The 24,710-nt window shown below is 36.3% G+C and overlaps 1 protein-coding gene across 2 annotated transcripts in view; it reads right to left on the bottom strand.

Annotated features, from left to right (window-relative positions):
• Positions 1-330: 330 nt before the first annotated feature.
• The window catches only part of arid3c (AT rich interactive domain 3C (BRIGHT-like)), an 84,588-nt gene continuing 60,208 nt past the window's right edge, over positions 331-24,710 (bottom strand). For both annotated transcript variants that reach the window (XM_067408075.1, XM_067408076.1), the window contains 5 exons: positions 15,811-15,994; positions 11,279-11,523; positions 8,820-9,107; positions 5,944-6,033; positions 331-3,738 (listed from right to left, as the gene is read on the bottom strand). In XM_067408075.1, the coding sequence (XP_067264176.1) occupies positions 3,566-3,738; positions 5,944-6,033; positions 8,820-9,107; positions 11,279-11,523; positions 15,811-15,994 (980 nt within the window). In that variant the 3' untranslated portion in view covers positions 331-3,565. The remainder of the gene's footprint in view (positions 3,739-5,943; positions 6,034-8,819; positions 9,108-11,278; positions 11,524-15,810; positions 15,995-24,710) is intronic.

The raw sequence follows: 24,710 nt of genomic DNA, 5'->3' as shown, positions 1-24,710 counted from the left end.
TGAAGGATCATGTGACACTGAAGACCGGAGCAATGATGTTAAAAATTCAGCTTTAAAATCAATAATTAATAAATTACAATTAGTATATTCAAACAGACAACAGTTCTTTTTAATTGTGATAATATTTCACAATATTACTGATTTTACAGTATTTTTTTTTTTAATTAAAGAATCATTTAAGACCAATATTAAATATTAAACCAATATTACACTTTTTTTCCAATGAGACTTTTATTTATTACAGAAGTTAAGAAAACATTCGAGACCAAAAGAAAAACTCAACTGGACATTAAAGTGGAAAGCAGTACTTTATTTCTAATTATGCTACAAGTCAATGGCAAAACAAACAAACAAAACAAAAAAAAAAAGCTTTCACCAGTTTTTTTTTCTTCTTTTTTTAACCCCTGAGCACCACAATCCAGCTTTCCCATAATGCACTGGATTTATCCAAAGTGAATAAAAGGAAAATAAGCTTCATACACAGCGTATAATAGGATCTAAAATCTACCAGCATAGCATCGTTGACATAGCTAAACAAGGTAAACAACATGTTATTCTTTAAGCACATGAGTGAATCATTTTTTTTTTAACCTTTATTAAAATGATAGTCTTTTTATGAACAAATGTTCCAACATCGTCATCAGTAAGCCTGTGAGTGTGGTTTCGTAAAAGCTTTGGTTATGGAATCGCTCTGATTCATGTTTTTGCTTCACAGTCAGCAAGCACTCCAGAGTTCGTCCACGATTTGCTCCAGAAATAAGAGCAAAGTCTCTTCATACGCTGATCAAGAACTAAATTACATCGAACAACAGGAATCAGACAATTGTGCATTGATTGTGCCCTCTGTAATTCCACATAAATATAGACTATATATTTCCATTAATCCTTGCACCTATACAACAACAAAATGATGGTCAGGTTTACTCGTTTCATTAATCGTTAGTTGTGCTAGAAGTCTGGAAACTGCTATTACATTCTTAGATTGCCATTTGTGCACTGAGACTAAATTGAATACACATCTTGGCCATTTTTTTTTTTTTTTTTGGATATCCAAGTGGATAAAATCAAGTTTTGCTGCAGCAGAATCAAATGAAACCATTTCTCTGCTGCTTGAGATTAAAGTTAAGAATGACAGCATTGGTCGGAAATTGTCAGCCCAACAATATTGTCACATCTTTGGTATTTATAAAAAATAAGTCCTGTTCTGAGCATATCTCCACATTCAAATAAAGAGAGTATGAAATAAAACAATGGATTTAAAAAAAAAAAAAATTTAGTTAGTTTTGATTTAGATTAGGTTACATATTTTCTGAAAGCCACATTATGTTGTGAACAGAAATGACTCAAACACTGGCATTAATGGAACTGCTGCAAACGGTGAGCTAAAACACTTAATTAATTAAACGCCAAAGGTTGCAGCTTAACTTAAGATATGATTCATAAGATGTATTAAGGTGTATTTCAGATCTAATTTAAACATCTATTGATACTGTAAAGAAGAACCTCAATCAGATCAATATTGAATTGATTTGAGCAGTTTTATGCACAAAATAGAATCCTTCTGGTATTATATTTCCCCCGTGCATAAAAAAATGCCACTGACATAAATGAACAAGTAAAGAAAATGACGCTGTGTTGAGCCCTGTGTGGTCCAGCCTCTGGTTTTGCAGCACAAATCACGCAGGCAAAAGCGAATTTGGACCAGAAAGGCTATGATTAAAAACTGGCTGCTGTGATTATGTTGTTGGCACAGTCTATAACAAATGAGGTAGATGTGTGTTCATTATATATTCCCTTCTTTGGTAAAACAATACAAAATAGAAAGAAAAGGAAAAAAAAGAAAAAAAAATCCAGTGATTTGTTGAAAAAACATCAATTTTCAAGTGGCTTCACAATAAAAATAATAGAAATGAAATAAATGAGGTATATCTTGTTTTCATAATCTATTATCTGTGTACAGGTTTGCAGGATTTGTGAGGTATTAGGCTGTACTATGACTTTTTTTCTTTAAATAAAAGCGATGTTGCTAAAAGCACTGAAACAGCCCAAGATTAAACATGAAAGGAAGAGAATAAAAGTAATAATAAATACAACTTGAAATTGCCTACTGAATTCTAAAAAAATGACACAATAAAATCCTCCCATTTCCTTTTAAACAGAAAAGAGGTGAAAAAGAAATAAAGAAAAGAGTGTGAGCAAAAGAAAAAAGAGAGAGAACGGAATAAAGGACGAGAGGTGAACTCTCAAATGCAAGTGCATTGTTGAAAACTTGATGAAAATTGGATTCTATTCACAACAGAGATCCCACCTCATGACCTGATGCCTAAGATGAGCCACATTCCGCCTGTTCACGGCACATAATCTTCTTCTCAAGAGCCTCTCTTTTCTGGTTTAAGTACTCGACCATTTTTAAAAAAAAATTTTATGATCCACGTTCAGCTCACAGTCACACGTCACAAAATCATTTGACCCCCGACTTCTAAAACCTGTATTTACCAGTGTGACCCGTTTTTCCGTCTGCTAAACCATTTAATGAACACTTAAAACTCTTTGCTATAAAACACAAGCTGAGGTGGTGGAAAATCATTAAACACTGTCGACAAGTGTTCCCCAAATAACTCACCAATCAATGGAATATATTTCGCCACGGCCGCAGGCCAAAACCCATCATGAGAGAATATAGTAGACACAAGCCTGTCTGCTTTCTTCAATATCAAGCTATACATGGCTGATCTTGCACATATGGCAAATATTTATGATTTAAAGATTGTGTAGATGAATAAAATGATGTTTTTTCTTTCCTAACATAAATTTAAGCAGTGATACAGTAAATAACTTTTCTCCCTGACTTTTTGTACCCAAGTTAAATGGGGTGTGCTTTGCTTAAAATCTAGGTATTAATATTTAAGCTTGATTTAATTCATTATGGTGACTTTCCATTGCTTTTTTCTGATAGTTTGCAATGGCCTCAGATATGTGTGATGGTGGTGATACGCTAATACGTTGCTCTTATTCTCTTTGGTAATAGCTGATAGTAGCTCTTGCTGTTTAATTCAAGAATGAAACAAGTAAAGATGAAGAAGATGAACTCCTGTGCCAAAAATTAAGGATCTGTGTAGGAAAGTGAAGAATCTTGCTTCGATGCAACACTCAAGCAGGTCAGCGCTCTGTCTGAGGAATATCCCGTCCTCTCGAGCGTCACACCGCTCCTTGTGTTCATGGCATTGTCACGCAATACGGTTTAGTCGCTCCACAATGAATAACACGTCCTCAGAAGAACAAAATTACAAGCTGCAACTTGCTGCATATGTAAATGTAACACACTTCAAATGTGCTGCTTTCAGCTGTAGGTGCTCAGCCTTTAATTTCGATGGAAGTTTTTTTTTCGATGATGGATACTCCTTGTCCTGATTGCAGGGGGAGGGTTAGAAAAACAGTAAAAAGTGTACATTGTACATTGAAGGAGACAGAAAAAACTGGTCCAACAGTATGACCTAAAGACCCTGCCTTATCTGACGTCGGGGGAGAGTTGAGTGAGAGAGGTGTTGTGGGCCAGGGTGAAGGCTCAAGGGGAGGTGGCTGGTCCATGTGAAGAGGCGGTGGAGGAGGAAGAGGAGGACGGCTGCATCTGGGTGTTGAGCCCTGGGCTGCTGCTCTTTCCCTGAGAGCTGTGTTGGTGATGGACTCGCTGACTGCCTGGCATGAAACCAATGGCTGGCTTACGGGCAAACAAGACCCCTGGAGTCAGCAGACAAATATTTAAGTTAGTCTGAGGTTAGATTTGAGGCATATAAACACCAAAACCGCCCTTACAAAACACAACAATAAATGCATTTAAACACATATATATATTATTATGTGATAAATATTATAAATTATTTATTTTACCAATATTTTCATGCAATAATAGGAACTAGATGTATAACATAGATAATACAAAACATTATAAAATTATAATACAAAATCATTATAAAACATCTGACAACACCCCCTTGTTGAAGCCGTTTCTATATTTTTGTGGTATTTTTTTCATTAGCGCAATACTATGTATATTGATGAAGTATTGAAATTTTGTTAAAATCCATATGAGAAAATGTGCAGATGCTCACTAAAGAAAAGCTAAGATATTAAAAAGAGATGAGGACAATTATTTAAATAAATTATGATATGCTGCATGAATTTATGCTAAATTAATCAAATTAAAGGTACTTCACTTCAGAATTTAAATTTCCTGATAATTTACTCACCCCCATGTCATCCAAGATGTTCATGTCTTTCTTTCTTCAGTCGAAAAGAAATTAAGGTTTTTGAGGAAAACATTCCAGGATTTTTCTCCATATAGTGGAGGGTCCAAATTGCAGTTTCAATGCAGCTTCAAAGGGCTCTACACAATCCCAGACGAGGAATAAGGGACATATCTAGCGTAAATGATCGTTCATTTACTAAAAAATAAATCACTTACTTTTTTTTTTTTTAAAACCACAAATGCTTGTCTTGCACCTGCTCTGCGATCCTCCTCGCATTACGTAATCACATTAGAAAGGTCATGCGTGACGCAGGTGGAAGTATCGCGGTAGGGCGAAAAACTCGTTGTTTTAACATTTTTTGTAAAGGCCGTTTGGCTTAGTCATTGTACTTTCACTTACGTCACACGTGACCTTTCTAACGTGATTACATCATGCGTGGTGAATCAAAGAGCGGTGCAAGATGAGCATTTGTGGTTAAAGTATATAAATTTGTATTTTTTAAGAAAATTACTGATTTTTTCTCTAGGTAAGACCCTTATTCCTCGTCTGGGATCGTGTAGAGCACTTTGAAGCTGCATTGAATCTGCAATTTGGACCTTCCACTCGTTGTACCCCACTGAAGTCCACTATGTGGAGAATAATCCTGGAATGTTTTCCTCAAAAACCTTAATTTCTTTTCGACTGAAGAAAGAAAGACATGAACATCTTGGATGACATGGGGGTGAGTACATTTTAAAATTTTAAATTTTAATTCAGCAGTGAACTAATACTTTAATCACTTAATTACATATATCAACATTTTCTGAGAATATCTGCCCAAACGAAGATAATTTCAGATGTTATTATGGCAGGGAAGTAAATTATGGAATAGACATTATAAAAAGTGGCTTTAGAAGCCAATAGATTTTATTTTCATACCTTTGAACATGTCACTGGCATTCCGTTTTGTAACTGAGTTTGTTCAAAGTAGACTTGCGTGCTGTTCACACAGGACTATGTAAACATCACATGTTTGTTCAGTGTTATGCTCTATTAGAACAGGATTTTTAAAAATAAAATATAATTTTTTACATGTTAAAAAAGTTTAAAAATGTCTCGAGACCCCAGCAATTAGTTTCTATTCATTAGCGCACATCTAGCTTTTTTAAACACACGGACACACCCTGTGCGAACGGCCCCTTTCTCATTCTGCGCTACTGCTCTCAGTGTGATTTGGCCAGGACATGAATAAATTCACAATTTTTATTAATTGTGCTAGATGAATGCATTAAATTTTTAGCCCTAGAAAAATCTTTAAGCTGTATGTTCAAGGGCTGTACATCTTTGCAGGGAACAAACCTTTAGTAAAAAAAAAACAGATGCCACTTCAACTTGATCACCTAAACTGTTCCCAGCAAGCTTATGAGCCATCTTCTAGTAATTACTGTCTCTCGCACATCAGGCACAAGCACTGTATCTAGCTAAGGCGGAGGGCCTTTCTCTCGGGCACGAAAGACAATAAGCTCCATCGACCTCCTGGCGCCCAGGCCCAATTTTAAGATATTTAACTTTTTTAACTCTATTGGACTTGCCACTTCATTACGATGGATTTTATAGCAAAGACATCAAATTGTGTGGAGGACTAAGCGAGGGGGTGCTGCTATAACTTATTGAATTTCCTGCCTGCAATTACATCAGCAAACGGCGCTCTATTTACCTGTGTAGACAACCCCATTTATTTCTATTGACATGTTGATGCTGCTAATGCCGTTGGTAGACAGGTTCAATGCAGTCTCTTGTCTATCATCTGTCAAGAGAGGAGCCAGAGAGCGAGGAAGAGAAAAACTCAATATGAGCATTTATAAAAGGAACACAAGAAGCAAGAGAAGCGTGCCACCAACTATCGGTGATAACTCATGAGTGACAGGATAAGGAGGGGTTTATTAAAAGAGTTTAAGGGGGGGGAGAGAGGTGATAACTGTCAAAAAGATGGGGCTTTGACTTCTCTAGATAGGGAACTACACAGAGTGTCTGTGCCATAAACATTTCTTCACTGCAATCAAACTGGTAACATTGCAAAGTACTCAAAAGAAATACATTAAAGAAACACTTCACCCAAAAATGAAAATTCTGTCATCATTTACTCACCTTCATGTCATTCCAAACCCATAAGACTTTTGGTGATCTTCAAAACACAAATGAAGATATTTTTAATGAAATCTGAGAGATTTGAGGAAGTCTATTCACCCAAAACTCTACGCTTCAAAATATTCATAAAAAGATCGCAAAATAAATCCCTATGAATCGAGTAGTTTATTCCAAGTATTCTGAAGAGACTCGATTGCTTTATATGATGAACAGATTTAATTTAGGATTTTATTCACATATAAACATTGATCAGCAAAAATAAACAGAAGCTCAGTCGTACTAGTTTGACACACAAGAACAAACCTCACTGGTTCTTGTGCTGCGTAACACATGTGAATGAACCTTGTGCGTCAAGGAAACATGATTGAGCTTCTGTTTACCAAATATTAATGTTTGATGTAGGTTCGCTGATCAATGTTTATATGTGAATACAAGCCTAAATTTTATTTATTCATCATATAAAGTGATCATGTCTAGTAATAATACTTGGATACAGGGCCAGATTTACTAACAGCTTGTGGCTGCGCAAACCCTCTTTTGGCGTTAAAAAACTACTGTTGGGATCTACTAAAGACACGCAGTGCAAAATTAGAGTTGTTTTTGTGGCTGATCTTATTGCATATGCATTTGTAGGAGTTTCCCATTCAAACGCAAAATTTATGGGAGGAGAACATTTGAATTAATAATGCAACGCGATTTACTAATGTTTACGCTCGTCAATTTACTATTTGCGGCATTATTTAACGCCCAAAAAAGCATGTCTTAACCCATTTTGTGACATGGCTGCAATTGTTGCTGCTAGGAGGAGACACCGCAGTGAACAAAGAGCACGTTGTAGAAGGAAGAAAATATTTTCCACTCGTATTCATTTCTTATCGTATTAACATATCGTATTGGCAAACATGGCTTGGCAAACAATATTATTATATGTGTACGTGTTTGTCAGATTACATGTAACAAGTTGTACCTGTGTCGACCCGCACCTGAGGAGCATCAGCTCTGCTTATTTGCAACCCAATGCTAATTTGCACTGCTCCTGTTAGATTGTGTTATTATGTAAATGAGTTGACTGAGTCTGTGTTTAATTTGTGCATGAACAGTAGATTACGTGCAAAACTTGCCACTCCCAATGGCATATCTGTGAAATTGCGCTCTCACGATAATTTGACCCGTTTAGTTAATCTGGCCCTAAATTTCTCGATTCATATGGATTTATTAGATGATTTCTTTACAAACGTTTTGAAGCATCTGAGTTTAGAGTGAATAGATTTTCAATGGAGGGACAGAAATCTCTCAGATTTCATCAAAAATATCTTTATCTGTGTTCTGAAGTCTTATGGGTTTGAAACAACATGAAGGTGAATAATTGATGACAATTCTCATTTTTGTGTTTTGAGTAGCAGACCATTAGATTCATTTTTTGAGCCAAAAAGGAAAAATCACACATGGGGATTCATATTTCCAAGAAGTTAGCAACTGTCAGGACTTTCATTTTTTACTCTGTCATTACCCTGGATACTTGTGTGCAGGTTAAACAAAATAACATTTAATATAATCTTTAAATTGCAGAGTATTTCTGTGTGAAAGTCCTGCTCAGCATTATGGAATTATGTTACACTGTCCCACCATATAAAAAGGCTCTTGGTTTGATGGGTGGTATAAGAGTAACAGTCACGTAGAAAACAACAAAACATTACTCATGACCAGCCTGCAATCATGGCGCACGCTCTGTCATTAAGTGATGAAGGTGCACTGAAATCATTAACATTAGACAAACAGCCTGACAGAAATCACTTTTCATCATCAGTAAAGCTTCACTATTCATTCAAACCTAATTAAATAGATGTTTTATTTTTTTTTTTGAGAATGTCTCATAAACCTGACCTTAGTGTCATAAATAAATAAATAAAAATTGTCATTCATAAATATTGTTTTTCATAAATTCCTTCCTTCAGAATGTCTCATAAACCTCTCTCACAGATGACCCTTATTTAGTGTTATAAATAAATGAACGAATGAATGAATTAAATAAAAATATGTCATTCATAAATTATTCATCAATAAAATGTTTTTCATTAATTACCTCAGTTTGGTGAGGGAAAAATGGAAGGCTAATCTTTTTTCATGTTATTTCTGGCAGTCAAACCTGAGGGCTTTCCAAGCTGCTGTTGTTTATTTGTGATCCCTACTCACCCTAGAGTAAATAAATTCCTCTGCCCTAATCTACATTATTTGACCCTCTCTCGTCACTACTGACTCAGTCCACCGGATTTTATGGGTCACTCTAGAGAAACACATGCCATTTATTTTATAATAACACACAAGATTGCACCTTACAAAGTTTAAGATTTTCATTTTCACTTTTAAATTAAAATAAAGTGATTTTTGTGAAAACATACACTGGTCAAAATATATGAGAACAATCTTTACATTGCTTGCACCCACCTCTGTTGTTCAGTTTGATGTTCATGGGTAGCTGGGTTGCCATGGCGAAGAGATTCTGCTGCAATGCATGCTGCATTATCCTCTGCTGCTCCTCTGCCATGAGCATCACTTTCTTCTCCGGTGGCTCTCCAGACTCCAGCTTCTCCCGCAGCTGCTCCAACGCGGCCGCCTGCACAGCTGCTGCAGCTGCAGCCTGAGCCGCTGCGGCCTGAGCTGCACTGTGGTGGCTGGCCAGAGACACAGGGATGCCCACCCTGTTAGTCAGGCAGCTGGACATCATAGAGTCCTCTGTGGGGCAAGAAAGCATCATAAAGTCTGTGATTTTCAGGTTGTAGAACACTTTAACAACAAACCAAAAATAGTGGACCACCTAAAGTATCAACTCCTTAAAACAATTATCATTATTTCACAGGTAGATGTTACCCTGCTAAGGCACTACTGCCTGCAGCAACTCCACCAGTGCCTATAGGTTAATAGTTAAGTATTGTAGTTTATAACAATTATCTTGAAATAGCCTCACTTTTGTGATGCATAATTTTGCCAGGCTGCTGTTTAGAATTTATTTTGTTTAAAGTGACTGCTACGTTGAACTAATGTAAATATGAGTTGACATTTCACTATCAAGGAAGTTAGACTGTTGAGAAAACACTTTGGGATAGATTTACTAACAGCTTGCAAACCCTCTTTTGCCGTTAAAAAAATACTGTCAGAATTTACTAAAGACACGCAGTGCAAAATAAAAAGCATGTCTTAACCCATTTTGAGACATGACTGCATGGCACAGAGAGCGCATGGTAGAAGGGAGAAAATATTTTCCACTCATAATAATTTCTTTGGAATGCCAGAGGAAGACGTTATCTGAACATATCATTTGCCAAGCCATGTTAGCATATATATATATATATATATATATATATATATATATATATATATATATATATATATATGTATACACAGTGTATATATACACACAGTGTATATATATGTAACAAGTTGCGCCTGTGTCAACCCGCACCTGATGAGAGCATCAGCTCTGCTTATTTGTGTCCCAAAGCTAATTTGCGCTGCTCTTGTTAGATTGGATTGGTCATTATGTAAATGACTGTGACTGCGTCTGTGTTCTTTAATTTGCGCATCAGCAGTAGATCACGTGCAAAACTTGCCACTCCCATCGGCGCATTTGTGGAATTGCGCTCTCACGCTAATTTGCCCCATTTAGTAAATCTGGCCCTTTATCACAAATGACCTTAGAAGTCTTTGAATCATGATTAGTTTGTTGTTATGAGTTAATGAATTAGCTGAATCATTTAATGCTGGAGCTTTTTGTAATATTACTTCTACTATTAAAAAGTTAGGGATCAGTATGTTTTTTAATGATTTTGAAAAAAATATCTTATACTCACTACTCAGCAAGGCTGCATTTATTTGATAAAAAATATAGTAAAAATTGTATTATTGTGAAATCTTATTAGAATTTCAAATAACAGTTTTCTATTAAAATGTAATTTATTCCTGTGATGGCAAAGCTGAATTTTTTCAATCTTCAGTGTCACATGATCCTGCAGAAATCATTTTAATAATATTATATGCTGAATTGCTGCTCAAGAAACATTTCTTATTATTATTAATGTTGAAAACAGTTGTGCTGCTTAATCTTTTTGTGGATACATTTTTCAGGATTCTTTGTTGAATAGAAAGTTCAAAAGAACAGCATTTATTTGGAACATTATACATGTCTTTACTGTCACTTTTGATAAATTTAATCTGTCCTTGCTGAATAAAAGCATAAATAATAACAAAAAAAATCTTGCAAAATTTTTGAATGTTTTAAATGGTAGTGTATTTTTTAAAATGTTTATATATCAGATATTAATTTTGACAATGTTAACCTGATTCTTTATATTTTATACAGTAAAACGGTTTTGCAAATAAAAAGGATGTTGCTCAATCTGAATTTTATTATAAACATTAAGATTTAGAAATAACATCCCAACAGGGAAGTATTAGTATGACACAAGTCATGCAGTAAGCACTGAGATCTATTTAAGGCTGCTTTGTAAACACTATAAATATTGTCAGATTCGTAAGGGTCTTTGATCCTTAAAGAGTTGCGTGACTTGTCCTTTTCCATATAGGCACATTACTGAATCATGAAGCAGCCCATGTCTCTTTGTGTTTCATTGCTCCTGCTGGTGTGGTGCGGAAACTGGCAGAGTGGGCAAGAGGAAGTCCTGCAAGCTGTTTCCTGTCTGCTCTGATGACTATTCAGGCAACAGCGTGGAATAAGCGTGAGTAAGAAGTGGCATTGTTATTGTGTAAGAGAGATGACTTCTCCTTTGGAGGATCTAGGGTGTAATTTAGATGGTCTGCAATAACATTCAATTTCCTGATGAGGAATATCATTTGTCTTTCTCTTTCTTTTCAAAACAATTAATAGAATACTAATAGAAAACACAAACCTTTCTTGATAACAGGGGTTTGAGTCATGTGCCCACCGTTGGGAGTGGGCATGCTAATGTGGGGCATCTGGAGTTTGGGGGAAGCCAGCAGTGTGGGGGTGCCCACGGGGGAATAGTTGAAGAGGGTGGAGCCATAGCTCTGTCTCCGCCCTTCACGACGATTGCTGTCAATAGCTGCCTGAAGCTCCCCAGGAGAGCTCAGTCCCCGCTTTTCACATTCATAAGGATAGAGGTACTTCATATACCTGTAGAGAACAAAAGACAGTACATGAAACTCATTCTGTGATGTACAACCTAATCACAATGGCAGCTGCATAAACAGTAGGGGTGGGAGAAACAAAAAAAATCATTCTCTGATGCATCGTGATTTTCTCTTAATCGATTCTGAGAATTTCAGTGAAATGCCTAAATATTCTCACCTCTAACAAACAGAGCCCCTAAAAAGTGTCACTTTGGAAAAGATATGAATAGTGGTGTAACGATACACTCATGTCACGATTCGATACAAATCGCGATACTGAGGTCACAGTATGATACTATTGCGATATTTTACACCAAAATAAAGAAGAGAGGTTTATTATTATTATTATTACTTTATTATTATCAGGACCCACAAATGTTCCCCCCATTGCATATCATTATTATGCATTATAATCAACAATATATATAGTAGTTTAATGTAGTAATGTCACAAACTCTGTAAAAAAATTTCTCACACAATACACACGCTTTCAATGCAGGCATTCGTTGAATCTCTTACACAGACAAGCCGCACACGCCTTTCCCGCAATTAAAGCAATATACTAATAAGAATAAACCATCTAAAAATGCTTTGAATAATCATACTAATAAAACTAAATGTGATATGGTGATTTAAATGTTTGCACTTTCACATTGAGTGCCATTCCAATCAATGCAATCAATCACACTTCTAATCGCAAGAAAGCGTGTCAAAATGACTATTCCCAAACTGTAAATGGTTAGTTCACCCCAAAAATTTAATTCTGCATTTACTCACTCACATGTTGTTTTTGCGCATCACACAAGTATTTAAACTTCCGTATATTACTACAGTATGCACATTATTATAAATCTGTTAATCATATAAAGCCATTGTGTCTCTTCAGAAGACTAGACCACTCGGTTGATTATTTTTGCGATGCCTTTAGGCCATTTTTTGGATCTTTTAAGATGTAGTGGAATGGGCTTTAAATGAAGGGACAGAAATCTTTCATAAAAAATATCTTCATTTGTTTTTGGAAGTTGAACGATAATCTTATAGATTTGAAATGACATGAGGGTGAGTACATGATGACAGAATTTACATTTTTGTGTGAATTATACCTTATAAATACAGTAAGCTGAGCCTTGGATAAAACTAACTCTATATCACGAATCATATTGTTTACATCAACGATAAATATCGTCGCATTTTTATATTGTGATATCTCGATATAACAATGTATCATTACACAGATAAACATCATTGTATTAAATAAATAAACATCAAACCAAGTAGTATTTGTAAACAAAAGCTGCAGGATCTTTCCTCAGAAGTAACTTCACTTTTCTTCACTTTTCCACCTATTCATAAATATTATATTCAATTACTCTAAAGACTATTTGATTTTTATATGTTATCGAATGTGGTTTGTGACTTTGAGTGGCATGAGTGACTTGACTATGCTGATTGAGGAGCAGCCTGACTTGGAACTCAACTGACACTTATGCATGTAAGGGGTTAAATAATTCATCAGCATTACTCCTGAGCAATCTTAAGGTCATAAGTATCATAAGGTAAGATGCAGGTTTTGGTGCTGCCGCCATGTAGTGAAATATACAGTGTTTTTAACATTTATTTAATCATGAGTTCTGAGCATTCTCATATACAGTTGCAAGAAAAAGTGAACCACTTGCAGAATCTGTGAAAATCTGAATAATTTTAATAAAATAAGAGAGATCATATAAAATGCATGTTATTTTTTATTTAGTACTGTCCTGAGTAAGATATTTTACATAAAAGATATTTGCATTTAGTTCACAAGACAAAAATAAATAAATAAATAAATAAATAAATCGCTGTATTTATTAAAATGGCCCCATTCATAAGTATGTGAACCATTGGTTCTTAATACTGTGTGTGGTTACCTGATGATCTGTTCTCTTCTTCAGAAAAATCCTCTGGGTCCTGCAAATACTTCAGTTTTCAAGCATTTTTTTGCATATTTGAACCCTTTCCAGCAGTGACTGTAGGATTTTGAGATTCATCTTTTCACAGGACAATTGAGTGACTCAAACACAACTATTAAAAAGGTTCAAACATTCACTGATGCTCCAGAAGGAAACATGATGCATTAAGATCCGAGGGGTAAAAACTTTTGAATTCGAATATCAAGGTAAATTGTACCTTGAAAAAAAATTTTTCTTCCGGGAAACATGCAAGTATCTTCTGTTGGTTCCGAAGGGCCGTACTAAATGAAAAACAATGATATTTAAACAAAATAAGACAAATTGTGACATCTTCATCCTTCACCACCGCCCGACTCTTAATGCATCGTGTTTCCTTCTGGAGCATCAGTGAATGTTTGAACCTTTTTTAATAGTTGTGTTTGAGTCCCTCAATTGTCTTCAGTGTGAAAAGATGGATCTCAAAATCATTCAGTCACTGCTGGAAAGGGTTCAAATACGCAAAAATGCTTGAAAACTGAAGAATCTGCAGGAGCTGGAGGATTTTTCTGAAGAACAGAGATCAGTTTAACTGCTCAGGACAAACAAGAGTCTCATGAACAACCATCACAACACAAAAAAACAGTCGTGGATCATCAGGTATCCACACACAGTATTGAGAATCAATGGTTCACATACTTATGAATGGTTTTATTTTAATAAATCCAGCTATTGTTTTGTCTTGTGAACTAAATGTAAACATCTTTTATGTAAAATATCTTACTCAGGACAGTACTAAATAAAAAATAACATGCATTTTGTATGATCCCTCATGGTTCACATACTATTCATGGTTCACATACTGTTAAGTGCTAACAAATAGAAACCATTTATATTTATTGTATATTGTATATTATACAGTATATTTATTGTTGTAATAGTCATCTTATTATATGTTTACTGCAGAGACTTACTATGTCATTTACATTTTTGAAAACAAAGGAGGTGGAACATTACACCACAATGTAGTAAGTGCACATTCTTGCTCTTAACAGTGCAGTGAAATCCAGATTTCCTGCATTCTTCTATTTACATGACCTGTATGAGAAATGTTTCTTCAACTATCTTTTTTTTACAGGTTCATGATCAACTGAATTATGATTGCCATTAGCCGCTTTTCCACCGTCGGGCCGAATGGTTCTTAGAATGGTAAGGAACGGTTCCAGTTGTGTTTCCACTGCAGCCTGGTACGGCACGGCACGATTACAAACTGTTCTCGGCCCGTGCTGAATCGTGCTGGTAGAAGGCGTGAAGTGACGTTGCCACACAGGATTGGTCACTTGTCTGTTGCCTGGCTACCAGTTTCTCCGTAGCTGGCTAAGCGCTCTATTCGAGCGCTGTAAACACAAATTAATAATAAAATATTAATAATAAGAAATATCTGATCATCCTCCATAACGCGGCCATTATTTACCTCTAATATCATCAGTAAACCATTGCGTTACCAAGGCAACTGACACTTTTGTATTACATTCAAAAGAGTGGCTGTTATCAGCTCCACAGTGGAAAATGAAACCGTAACGATACCAGCTGTCCCGGATCCTCACGGAATGGAACGGTTACGCAATGAGAACCGTTTGGCCCGACGGTGGAAAAGCGGCTATTGTGTGCATTGTTTCCTTATGACAGCCTACAGGTCTACTGGCTGTATTTGAGAGTAATGTAATTGTGTTAAAAGACAGCACTGAGAGTGGACATGCACAAACAAGGTCATGTGTTCCTCAAGCAGGTCAAGGATTTACATGAGAGACTTCTTTCAAAAGCTATAAAAAATCTTACATTCCCCAAGTTTTTGAATGGTAGTGTACCAATATTTTTGCAGAGAAAACCCCCAAAATGAAGATAATTCAAATACATTTGTGTTATATATTGTGTTAGATGAGTAAAGCATTGGATAGAAAAAAGCAGTGTCTTAGGGGTTGTTCACACAGGATGCATTAATGTGTTTGGAGCCTGACCCATTTATACACATGGAAAATGTCTTTTTGCCACTGCGTTGTGACTTACTGTTTTGTGTTTTTAGATTCTTCCACCATGAATGCCGCATTTTCAATAATAATTAATTGTACATTAAAGTTAAATAGAACGCCCTAGGCTTACACTGCATTATTGTTTGCTTGATGTATCTCAATTTTGCTGTACAAATGTATCTTTGTAAAACCTCTTTCTTACTTCTACCAAACACTGTCAAATACACTGTCTTCACTCTCTTTATTTTAAAAGCAGGTAATTGAATTGGACAAGATAGACAAGAATCAACTGGTAGTTATCAACAAGTTGCTCTCGTCTGAAGTTATCTCACTCACTGTGTTCGGAGGGTGAAAGCCGCACTGGTGATGGAGGTAGGGAGGTTCAGGCCTTTGGTAATCTCGCGCCATATTTTCTTATTGATGACTTCCACTAAGCCGCCTTTTTCAGTGACAAGCTTGTAGAGAGTGTAGAGATCCAACACCTGCTTGGCCATGATAGGAATCCGATTCACTGGAGTCCCTGCAGGAGCCGGGGAAAAAAGCACAATATCCACAATCAATGCCATTAACTCAAGCTCATTGACGGGCCTCTCGGCCGCTTATAAGGCCAATCAGTCAGGCATAAGTAAAACGTCCGACAGCTTCCCACTCCACTTAGCAAAAATATCACTTTTTGCCTTCAGTCAAAGGTCTGCACTGTCTGTTTCACCACCAGCGAAAAGAAAGATCGGTGCATTCTAATTTGGAGAAATTATAATATGAGTAAAATCTCAATTAGTAAAAATAATTTTACCATGTATACTCAACTAAAATCATTTACCATGATCGAATATGTATTATAAAACCCTGAATAATAGTTGGAGACAATCATTTTGACAATAAAGAGCAAATGGCTTTTTAAAAGAGAACAAAAGTTGTCAAACAGCTAAACTCTCAGATGTCGATGCTTAAACACTGCTCTCCTTCCAATTGCCAGTTCATTTGCTGAATGAAAAAAAAACCTTGGTGATAATTTGTGCTCACGATTTAATGTTAGGTTGTAATGTGTGAAGAGGATAAGCCCTTTGTGTGCATTTGAGACCGCCTGACCTCAAGATAATTAACCTGTATTTTGCTGATAGAGTTCTATTGTGCCCATTGGATTTGCCATAATAGCAATCAATACACAGAGAAATATAGAGCAAACAACAGCAAGCCAAGCCACAGTCTGAAAAGAGCAAGGAGAGCAGAGCTATGGTCTATCAAGGTAAAAACACATCAATTAAGACTTGTAATTACGGCTTCATTTTGCCTCTCTGGCATGTGAACTAAGAGACACTATTAAAACTAAAGATTTATCTGCCTTCTCTCTGAGACAATGCTGGCATTAGATCTAAAGTAGCACAAATGTCTAAAACAATCGATTGATGTTTCTAACTTCTCCTCAAACTGACCACACAAGTCACCAAAGTAAAAGTAAGTTTCAAGGGTCTTGATTTGAAAACCAAAAATGGTTTATAGCAGTAGTTCTTAAATGGATTTTGATTCACGCAATTTACATTGAAAATCAAATGATCCAACACAGTAGCAAAATTTTTATTGTACAAAGTGCTCCAAGCGATGTCATGCGTTTTTAGGCCAAAACATTTTTTGTCACATACAGCAAACATCTCCTCACTATCCGCTAGCTGCCTGTCTCCTGAACACACTGTAAAAAAAAAAAAGCGGTCTCTGTAGTCGCCACAAGCTCCAAAAACGACAACAAAAACTACCTGGTGCAATCTGGACCACGAAACATAATAAACATGCTCCAGCCAATAACCAACAAGAATGATTTTAAATGCGCATTCATGACTGTTTCAGGAAGCACGAAGGGGAGGGGGAGGAGGAGGAGGAGGGATCGCTTAGAGAACTTTTAAGAAAGGGTCTTTAAAATCACAATGAGATCTAATAATATTAATACAATATTAAATAAAATAATAATTAATTGAAATAATATTAATCTTGGGATAGAACACAATTTTTATCCCTTTATCGGTTGCAAGTGTCATTTTGAGCATATACAATAGTGGCTAAAAAGTGATGTCTTCTACGTTTATTCAAACATATTAAAAATGCATTAAAGCTTTTGTAAGCTTATTGCATATTTGTGCTTAGAGTGTAAAACTAATGTATGCCCTCGGCTATCAATTGTTTCATTTGTGACAACACAATGAAACATGCTGAATTGTGCAGACATTTTTTGGGCTAAGATGAGATTCAAAGCTTGCACTCATTATTCCCAGCCTATAATTCAATCAATCACTGTGGCTGGTGTTCACTATATTATTAGACTTTATTTTGTGGGTTTTATTGAATATGGCCAAGAGGAAGGAGCTGTCCTCTGCAACCAAGGAGGATATTTTCAAAATGGCTCAATATGATTAAATGACATTAGATAGGCTATTGCTCGTTTGCTGGGTTTGAATGCATGCAGAATTATTGCAAGCACCATGAGACAAGTATTATGCAGACTGTGGAGCACTGGGCCAGTCAAAGAAGACTAGTGAGCTAATTTAAAATCATCTCAATGTGTGACTGCTTTAAAATAATTTCCAAAGTCTGGGATGAGACTACTAGGCACTACAAGGCGAGTATGAAGGATCTGTTTGGACACACACACACACACATAGAAGAATAAAACCCATATCTTGATAAGCTGTAGTTTGCCTGTTAAATACCTCAACCAAGTTTAGTGTGTTCTTCATCCCAATTTAACATACTCCTAACATTTTGATGGTTTAATTGAATTGTAGGGCCATTAAAAGCAAATATAGTGCAAATATCCCCTTCGGTCATCACTTTAGGCCACTACTATGTGTATATATGTATAAAGTTAAATCACAATAATGCACAAATAATTATTTATTCCCATGCACAAAAGGCCAAACGAAATGAGGCTGGAGTAATAAATAAAACCTGACTCCACAAAAGCCACCTTTGGACTGAATCTAAACCTGGATAAGCGTCTTTAAAACAAGATTTACGAGCGCTCGATTTCTGAGGTGATGTATTCATCTCCTCTGGTCCCCTGAATAAGATGCAGTGAATAAAGGCCAGTACAAGCTTTTGTCATCCCAAACAATTTGATCTGCTCATGCATCATTATGACAATGAGTGATTATGGAGTGCAGAGAATCACGTTTTGCCGAGCTCAAGAAGCTGCCTACTGTTAATTGCTCACTGGCTAAAAAGGTTTAATTGAAAATGTGCTGAAGGGAATAAGCCGGTGTTGGGGCCAATCATCTATGTGGCTACCTTCATCAGCAGTCTGCGTTTTCATCATTCACTTCAGCCAGATAATGGAAGGACAATGTGCCTGCGATTGCTTGGTCTTCCGAAGCATGAAATGAAAGGGCTAATTTGTAAACACAACACTAGAACAAAACTTTATCCATGTGTATAAAACTGGCAAATTGCGCTGACCAACAAGCTTGAATAAGTCCTCTATGATGTGTTTGTCAGGAACACTAGGTAGCTTTACAATGAATGTATTCATTTGGCAGATGATTTTATCCAAAGTGACATTTAAGAAACACTACAAAGGCAATTTTTCCTAAGGGGCAAATAATCGGTTTGTGTATATTCTTTCCATTTTAATAATAATAATAATAATAATAAATGGCAATCTTCTACCCAAGTTAAAAATGGAGTATAAAGGCCTGTACACACCGGGACTAATATCGCGACGCGCTTATCGCCAGCGTTTTTCAGGACGATTTTTGTGTTCATACCCAAGTGATTTTCACTGGCGATGCTTTGAGTGAACGTGCAAATTCACTCCCTGACAGTATATGGCACTTGTGCTAACAAGTAGTGCAAATAAACATATTTCTGACACTAATTAAAGAAGATAAAAATACAGATATAAAATGGCATATCTGGCATATACATGACATGAGGAGTCAGAAACGGTAGTGCAAATAAGTCACAATGACAGTAGTGAAAAAGACATTCTCATATTATTCATATATATTCTCATATAATACATAATTCTTGAATGTTTAAGGGGAAAAAAACAAAAAAATACAGAAATAAAATGGCATATAATACACATTGGTGTGGCCAAGAACTGGCAGAGCACCCATAGTTTCCTTGTCTATATATATATATATATATATATATATATATATATATATATATATATATATATATATATATATATATATTTAATTGCAACAAAGTAGATGATAATGGCTATATTTCATTCTTTTTCACACTTAGGGCCCTATTTTAACGATCTAAACGCAAAGTGTGAAGCGCACGGCGCAGGTGCACTCAGGGCGTGTCCAAATCCACTTTTGCTATTTTAACGACGGAAAAACGGTCCGTGCGCCGGGGCGCATTTTTGAAATGGGTTGTCCCTATTCTCTTAATGAGTAATGGGCGTAACGTTCAATAAACCAATCAGAGTGTCATCTCTAGGGGTGTGCTCAAAATATCGATTCTTAGATACATACCGATATAATAAAAAAAGATACAGTATCGACATTCTAGCCCTTAGTATCGATACTCCGCCCATTTACGGCCCGCCCTCCAACTCTACCCGGCCCACAACTGATAGCCTATCAAAAATAAAACATAATCCGGCCCGCTAAATTATTATTATTATTATTATTATTATTCTCTAGTTGCTACCTGTCTGGTCTGATATGCAACGAAAAAGTCGCGGTTTTATGAGGGCATTCACAAATCGCGTCACATAAACGGCCGCGCCGCATTGCTTTCGCTTCAGTGGCGTCTGTTGTTGCTACGCAACCATGAGCCGCACTCTCAACCGCGTCGCTTCTATTATGAGCGCGCTCGCCTAAATTACAGTAAAAGCACTCGACTTTAAGTCACGAGCGCCGATGTAACAATTAAACGTTACCGACGCTCAAACAGCATCTTGGACAAATGAGTGTCAGCTGTGTGAGTACAAGCTCTGGTGTTTGTCAAGAAACAGAAGAGTGTACAAATGTACTCAGGGATTGTATTTGTTCTGTACAGTGTTGTTCAGTGCAAGATTTTAATGTCACAGCTAACATAAACTAAGGGAAAATATTTCCACTAAACGTTAAAAACTAATAATGTATGTAACAACGAGAGATTTTTATTTTTTGGCAAAATAAAGATGATATATAGCTCCAGTTTTTTGTTTATTTCTGACCCCTCCATGCCACGTGTTGCTGGTTTTGTTCCTAAATTACTAATTTTTTTTTATTCCATGCACCTTGTTGGATGTGAGAAGTTGCACCAGACTATTGCAATTAATAGTATTATATTAGTAGTATTATATTAGTAATAGTGTTATATAATTATATTACACTGTGTAACAATGAGAGAGACACTGCTGTTTACATTTAGTATGGTAAATAAAATATTTATAGTATAGGTATAAAAATATTTTAGTAATGAAATTTGAAGTAAATAAGAAATAATGCAAAGGAAAGTACATTTTCTGAAATGTTGCACTTTCTTGCGCTTGAATGTTAAAATGGCCCTCCTATGAGGTGTCAATCACAGAAACGGCCCCTCGCCAATTTGAGTTTGAGACCCCTGCCCTAAAGGCAGATGTTTGGACACATTTTGGTTTTAAAGCAAAGGAAGGAAACCAAGGGATCGATAAAACAAATGCAATCTGCAAGCATTGCCAGGCTTCTATACGCTACACCGGTAATTCATTTTTTTCAATTCAAGATTTTAAAAATCCATCCTGTTATGAGGTAGATTAGATTTGTTGTTGTGCCAAATGTTAAAGCAAGATGAAGCATTTAAGTGATTTCATAGTGAAATATGTTATGGCAGTACATGGTGTCACAAAAAAGAATTATAAGAAGATTTAATAAGATTTTACAGAAGATTTTGTGCTTGTGTGCGCTCAGACTGTATTGGAAAGTTAAATGTTGACTTAATTATTTAAGCAAAATGCACTTTGTTATAATGCACTTTTGTCTTCAATAAAAATTCTGTTTGTTGAGTAAATGTGTTCAGCATTAACTAATTGGCTCTGGCCCATGTATTTTTATTAAATCGTATTACATTGTATCAAATCGTATCGAGACAGCTCTGTATCGAGGTACTTATCGAATCGTGACCTGTGTATCGAGGTATGTATCGTATCGCCAGGTTCTCCAAGGTATACAGCCCTAGTCATCTCCCATTCCCTTTAAGAGCGAGATGCGCTCGCGCCATGGTGGATTGCTATTTACATGCCGGAATTTGTTGGCGGAAAAGCTGAACGCTTTTCAAGCGAAGAAACTGATCTGCTCGCGCGCTTTAACTTTGCGCACGAGCAGATCAGTTTCTTCGCTTGAAAAGCGTTCAGCTACGGGACAAGCAGGATATAACATTATATATATTATATAATTATATATTATATAACATATAACATTATAAAATACACTGACTTATTAAACACACCGATTCAACTGAGGAGTTCAACGAGTGATGTTTTGCAGAAATTACCTGTTAAGTGGCCAGTCAATCTTTCAGTCGTCTGCGTTGGATGCAGGCTTTCAAATAGCTCCGCGTGATGAGTCAGTTAATATGTGTGTGTATTGGCACGATTGTTCAATTAATTAGCCAGTTTCGTTCATCATTATAAGTAGTAATAGGCCGAATTGAAAATAGGTATCCTAATTCTAATACACGCAATGACTATTCATCATTACATTTTTATATTTATGTAGCCTACACAATAATATTCTTTTACAATGTAATCCTTTTGTTTTTAATATTTGGCATATTTGTGTGATGCGTATCCCTGTGTGTAATAAGCAAAGTCAATGCGCACTGCCCAGAGGCGCAGTTTCTACCAACGCGCTCTAACAAAAAAATATTGCGCCACTGACTTTAGACTTTAGACCAGGTTTGAGTTGGTCTATGGCGCAGTCTATTTTCAGCTCCTTAAAATAGCAATGCGCCGGCAATGCGCCTGAACACACCTCTTTTTTAGACCAGCACGCCCATGGGCGCACTAACTGGCGCAAATGCATTTACTAATTTAAGGACGTGGCGCTGAACGGGAAACACACTTGTGCTGCGCCTTGCGTCGCATTGCGCCGGGTGTATTATAGGGCCCTTAGTATTGTGCATGATTAATAAGGTTCTATACCAGCACTTCTCAAAGTCCGGACCCAGAGGGAATTTAATCCGGACCTGCCTCCATTTCGTATTTCAACAGCAGTAATTGTGTGTAAGGGATTAAAAATCTGGATTTCCTACTTTGATAAACGCATGTTAAAATCATTTGTTTAGTGCTTTATGTCTTTTTGGAGATTGTCCGAAATTAAAGCGAAGGCGAGATATTTAAAGATTTCCTCCGTGATTCAGTTGCCATGACATCCAGTGAGCATATACTTTTGATGTAATTGGACACGAGTCGCGCGACGCAGCGTTTGAATGGGTGTGGAGCAGTGGTTCTCAACCTGCGGCCCGTCACAAATGTAAATGAGGCCTGCGATATGCCGACCACAATAATAATAATAATAATAATAATAAAAAATAGCATACAATTTATTTTTGTTTTAAAATTTAAATTGAAGTGAATTAAATAAATATAAATGAGCTATAATGCTTTATTTGTCATAAAATAATTTTGGTGAGCATTTATTATTTTCAGACATCAGGCAATGTAGGCTAATGACGCAATCACTCAGTTAACGAAACAAACACAAGTGCGCGCTTAGGAAGAATTCAAACAGTAGCCATTAATTTTGTAAATTTAAGCCTCAAAATGTTCAAATTATTTATAAATATTAAAGGAGAAAAGCTAAATGTGGAAGATAAAATGAAGGAACACATGCAAACAAGAAGAGTCGCAGTATCAGCAGTAAAGGTAAGAAGAATGGAAGAATCAGTTTGCTGTTACGCCTAATGAGCGAGATGGGCAGCCTTCCTGTTTGCTCTGTAGTAAAGTACTTGACAAGCAAAACCTACAATTTCAGAAGACTGAACTGTGAATTCGATGTGTTTGTTTGATGTATTTTAAAGCAGTAAAAATAATCGCATCATCGCACCCACGGCTGGATGAGCCCAACTCTGCACGCGCTCGCGGATCCGATGCTGCGCGAGGGATTGCGACATGACAGAATGCTTGATATCGTCAGAGATTGTAATTAGCCTACAGTGCGCTCAGTGTTGTTTGTAAAAAGAGCAACATTTGCTTATTAAGGCGTTTATGTGATTGTTTGGTGACTGTTGCGATGCTGTTGAAGAGAGTCATACAGTCATACAGAATTAAATAGCAACTTAAAGTGATGTATATACAGTTTGTGTGTTCATTGAGCATTACTGATTATTATTGTAAAGCTAATGTCAGTAAGTTAGTTTTTATTTGTTATCTATTGTGTGCAACATCTTGGTATAATAATAGTATTATCTGCTAATACCATAACATTAAATCTGATTGGTTTGCATTGGTGACGTCATATGTAAATTATATGCGGACCGTGAGACTTGCACTTGGACCATTGTGCGGCCCACTGGGAAAAAAGTTTGAGAACCACTGTTCTATACACTGTAAACAAAAGTTTTGTCAAATAACCAACACTGAAAAAGTTAAACTGCAGCACAACACTAAAAAACATAAATTTAGTACAAGTGTACATAGACAAACTTAAAAGAAACACTTTATAAAAACGGCCCATTGTAGTAAATAGGAAGCATCAAAATCTATATTTTCATTCTATATTATCTGAGCAGAATGGCATTTCCACACACTTCAGGGTTGTGCTTTGAGAGCGTTATCAGCCTGACTTCCTTCCAGGGAAATTAGTACTGAAAATGCGAGAGAAACTAAAAGACTTGTTCTTCGAGGCTGCTCATGGCCTTTCATTCTCTTTAGTATTTCAGGTAATTATGAAAGCGTCAAATATTGATTTATTCAAAAGAAAGTGCTGATGCTGCCCTAAGATGTGATCAATTTATTGTTGCCTCCCTGTGGGAATCATGAATCAAAGTGGGAATTTATCAGTTTACAATGGGCAATAACACTTGCATTGTTCCTATTGCTTAAAGATTAGGGGTCGTAAATGAGCCCATCACTCCAAGTCTCTTCCACGATGGACGTATTTATTCTTCAGAAGCCATCAAGGCAACTTAAAAGAAAAGGATACAATTAAGTGATTTACATCAGTTGTTTAAATCTCATTTCTCTTCATATAATGAGACAACCATAGTAGAGCTAGTGTCAAGCAAAGAAGGTTTTCATCGCAACACCATAAAACAATACTCTC

The sequence above is a fragment of the Chanodichthys erythropterus genome, chromosome 13, assembly GCF_024489055.1.
Source record: "Chanodichthys erythropterus isolate Z2021 chromosome 13, ASM2448905v1, whole genome shotgun sequence".
Taxonomy (NCBI): Eukaryota; Metazoa; Chordata; class Actinopteri; order Cypriniformes; family Xenocyprididae; genus Chanodichthys; species Chanodichthys erythropterus.
The sequence above is the reverse complement of the archived record's forward strand: the minus strand, read 5'-3'. Positions and strand labels throughout refer to the sequence as shown.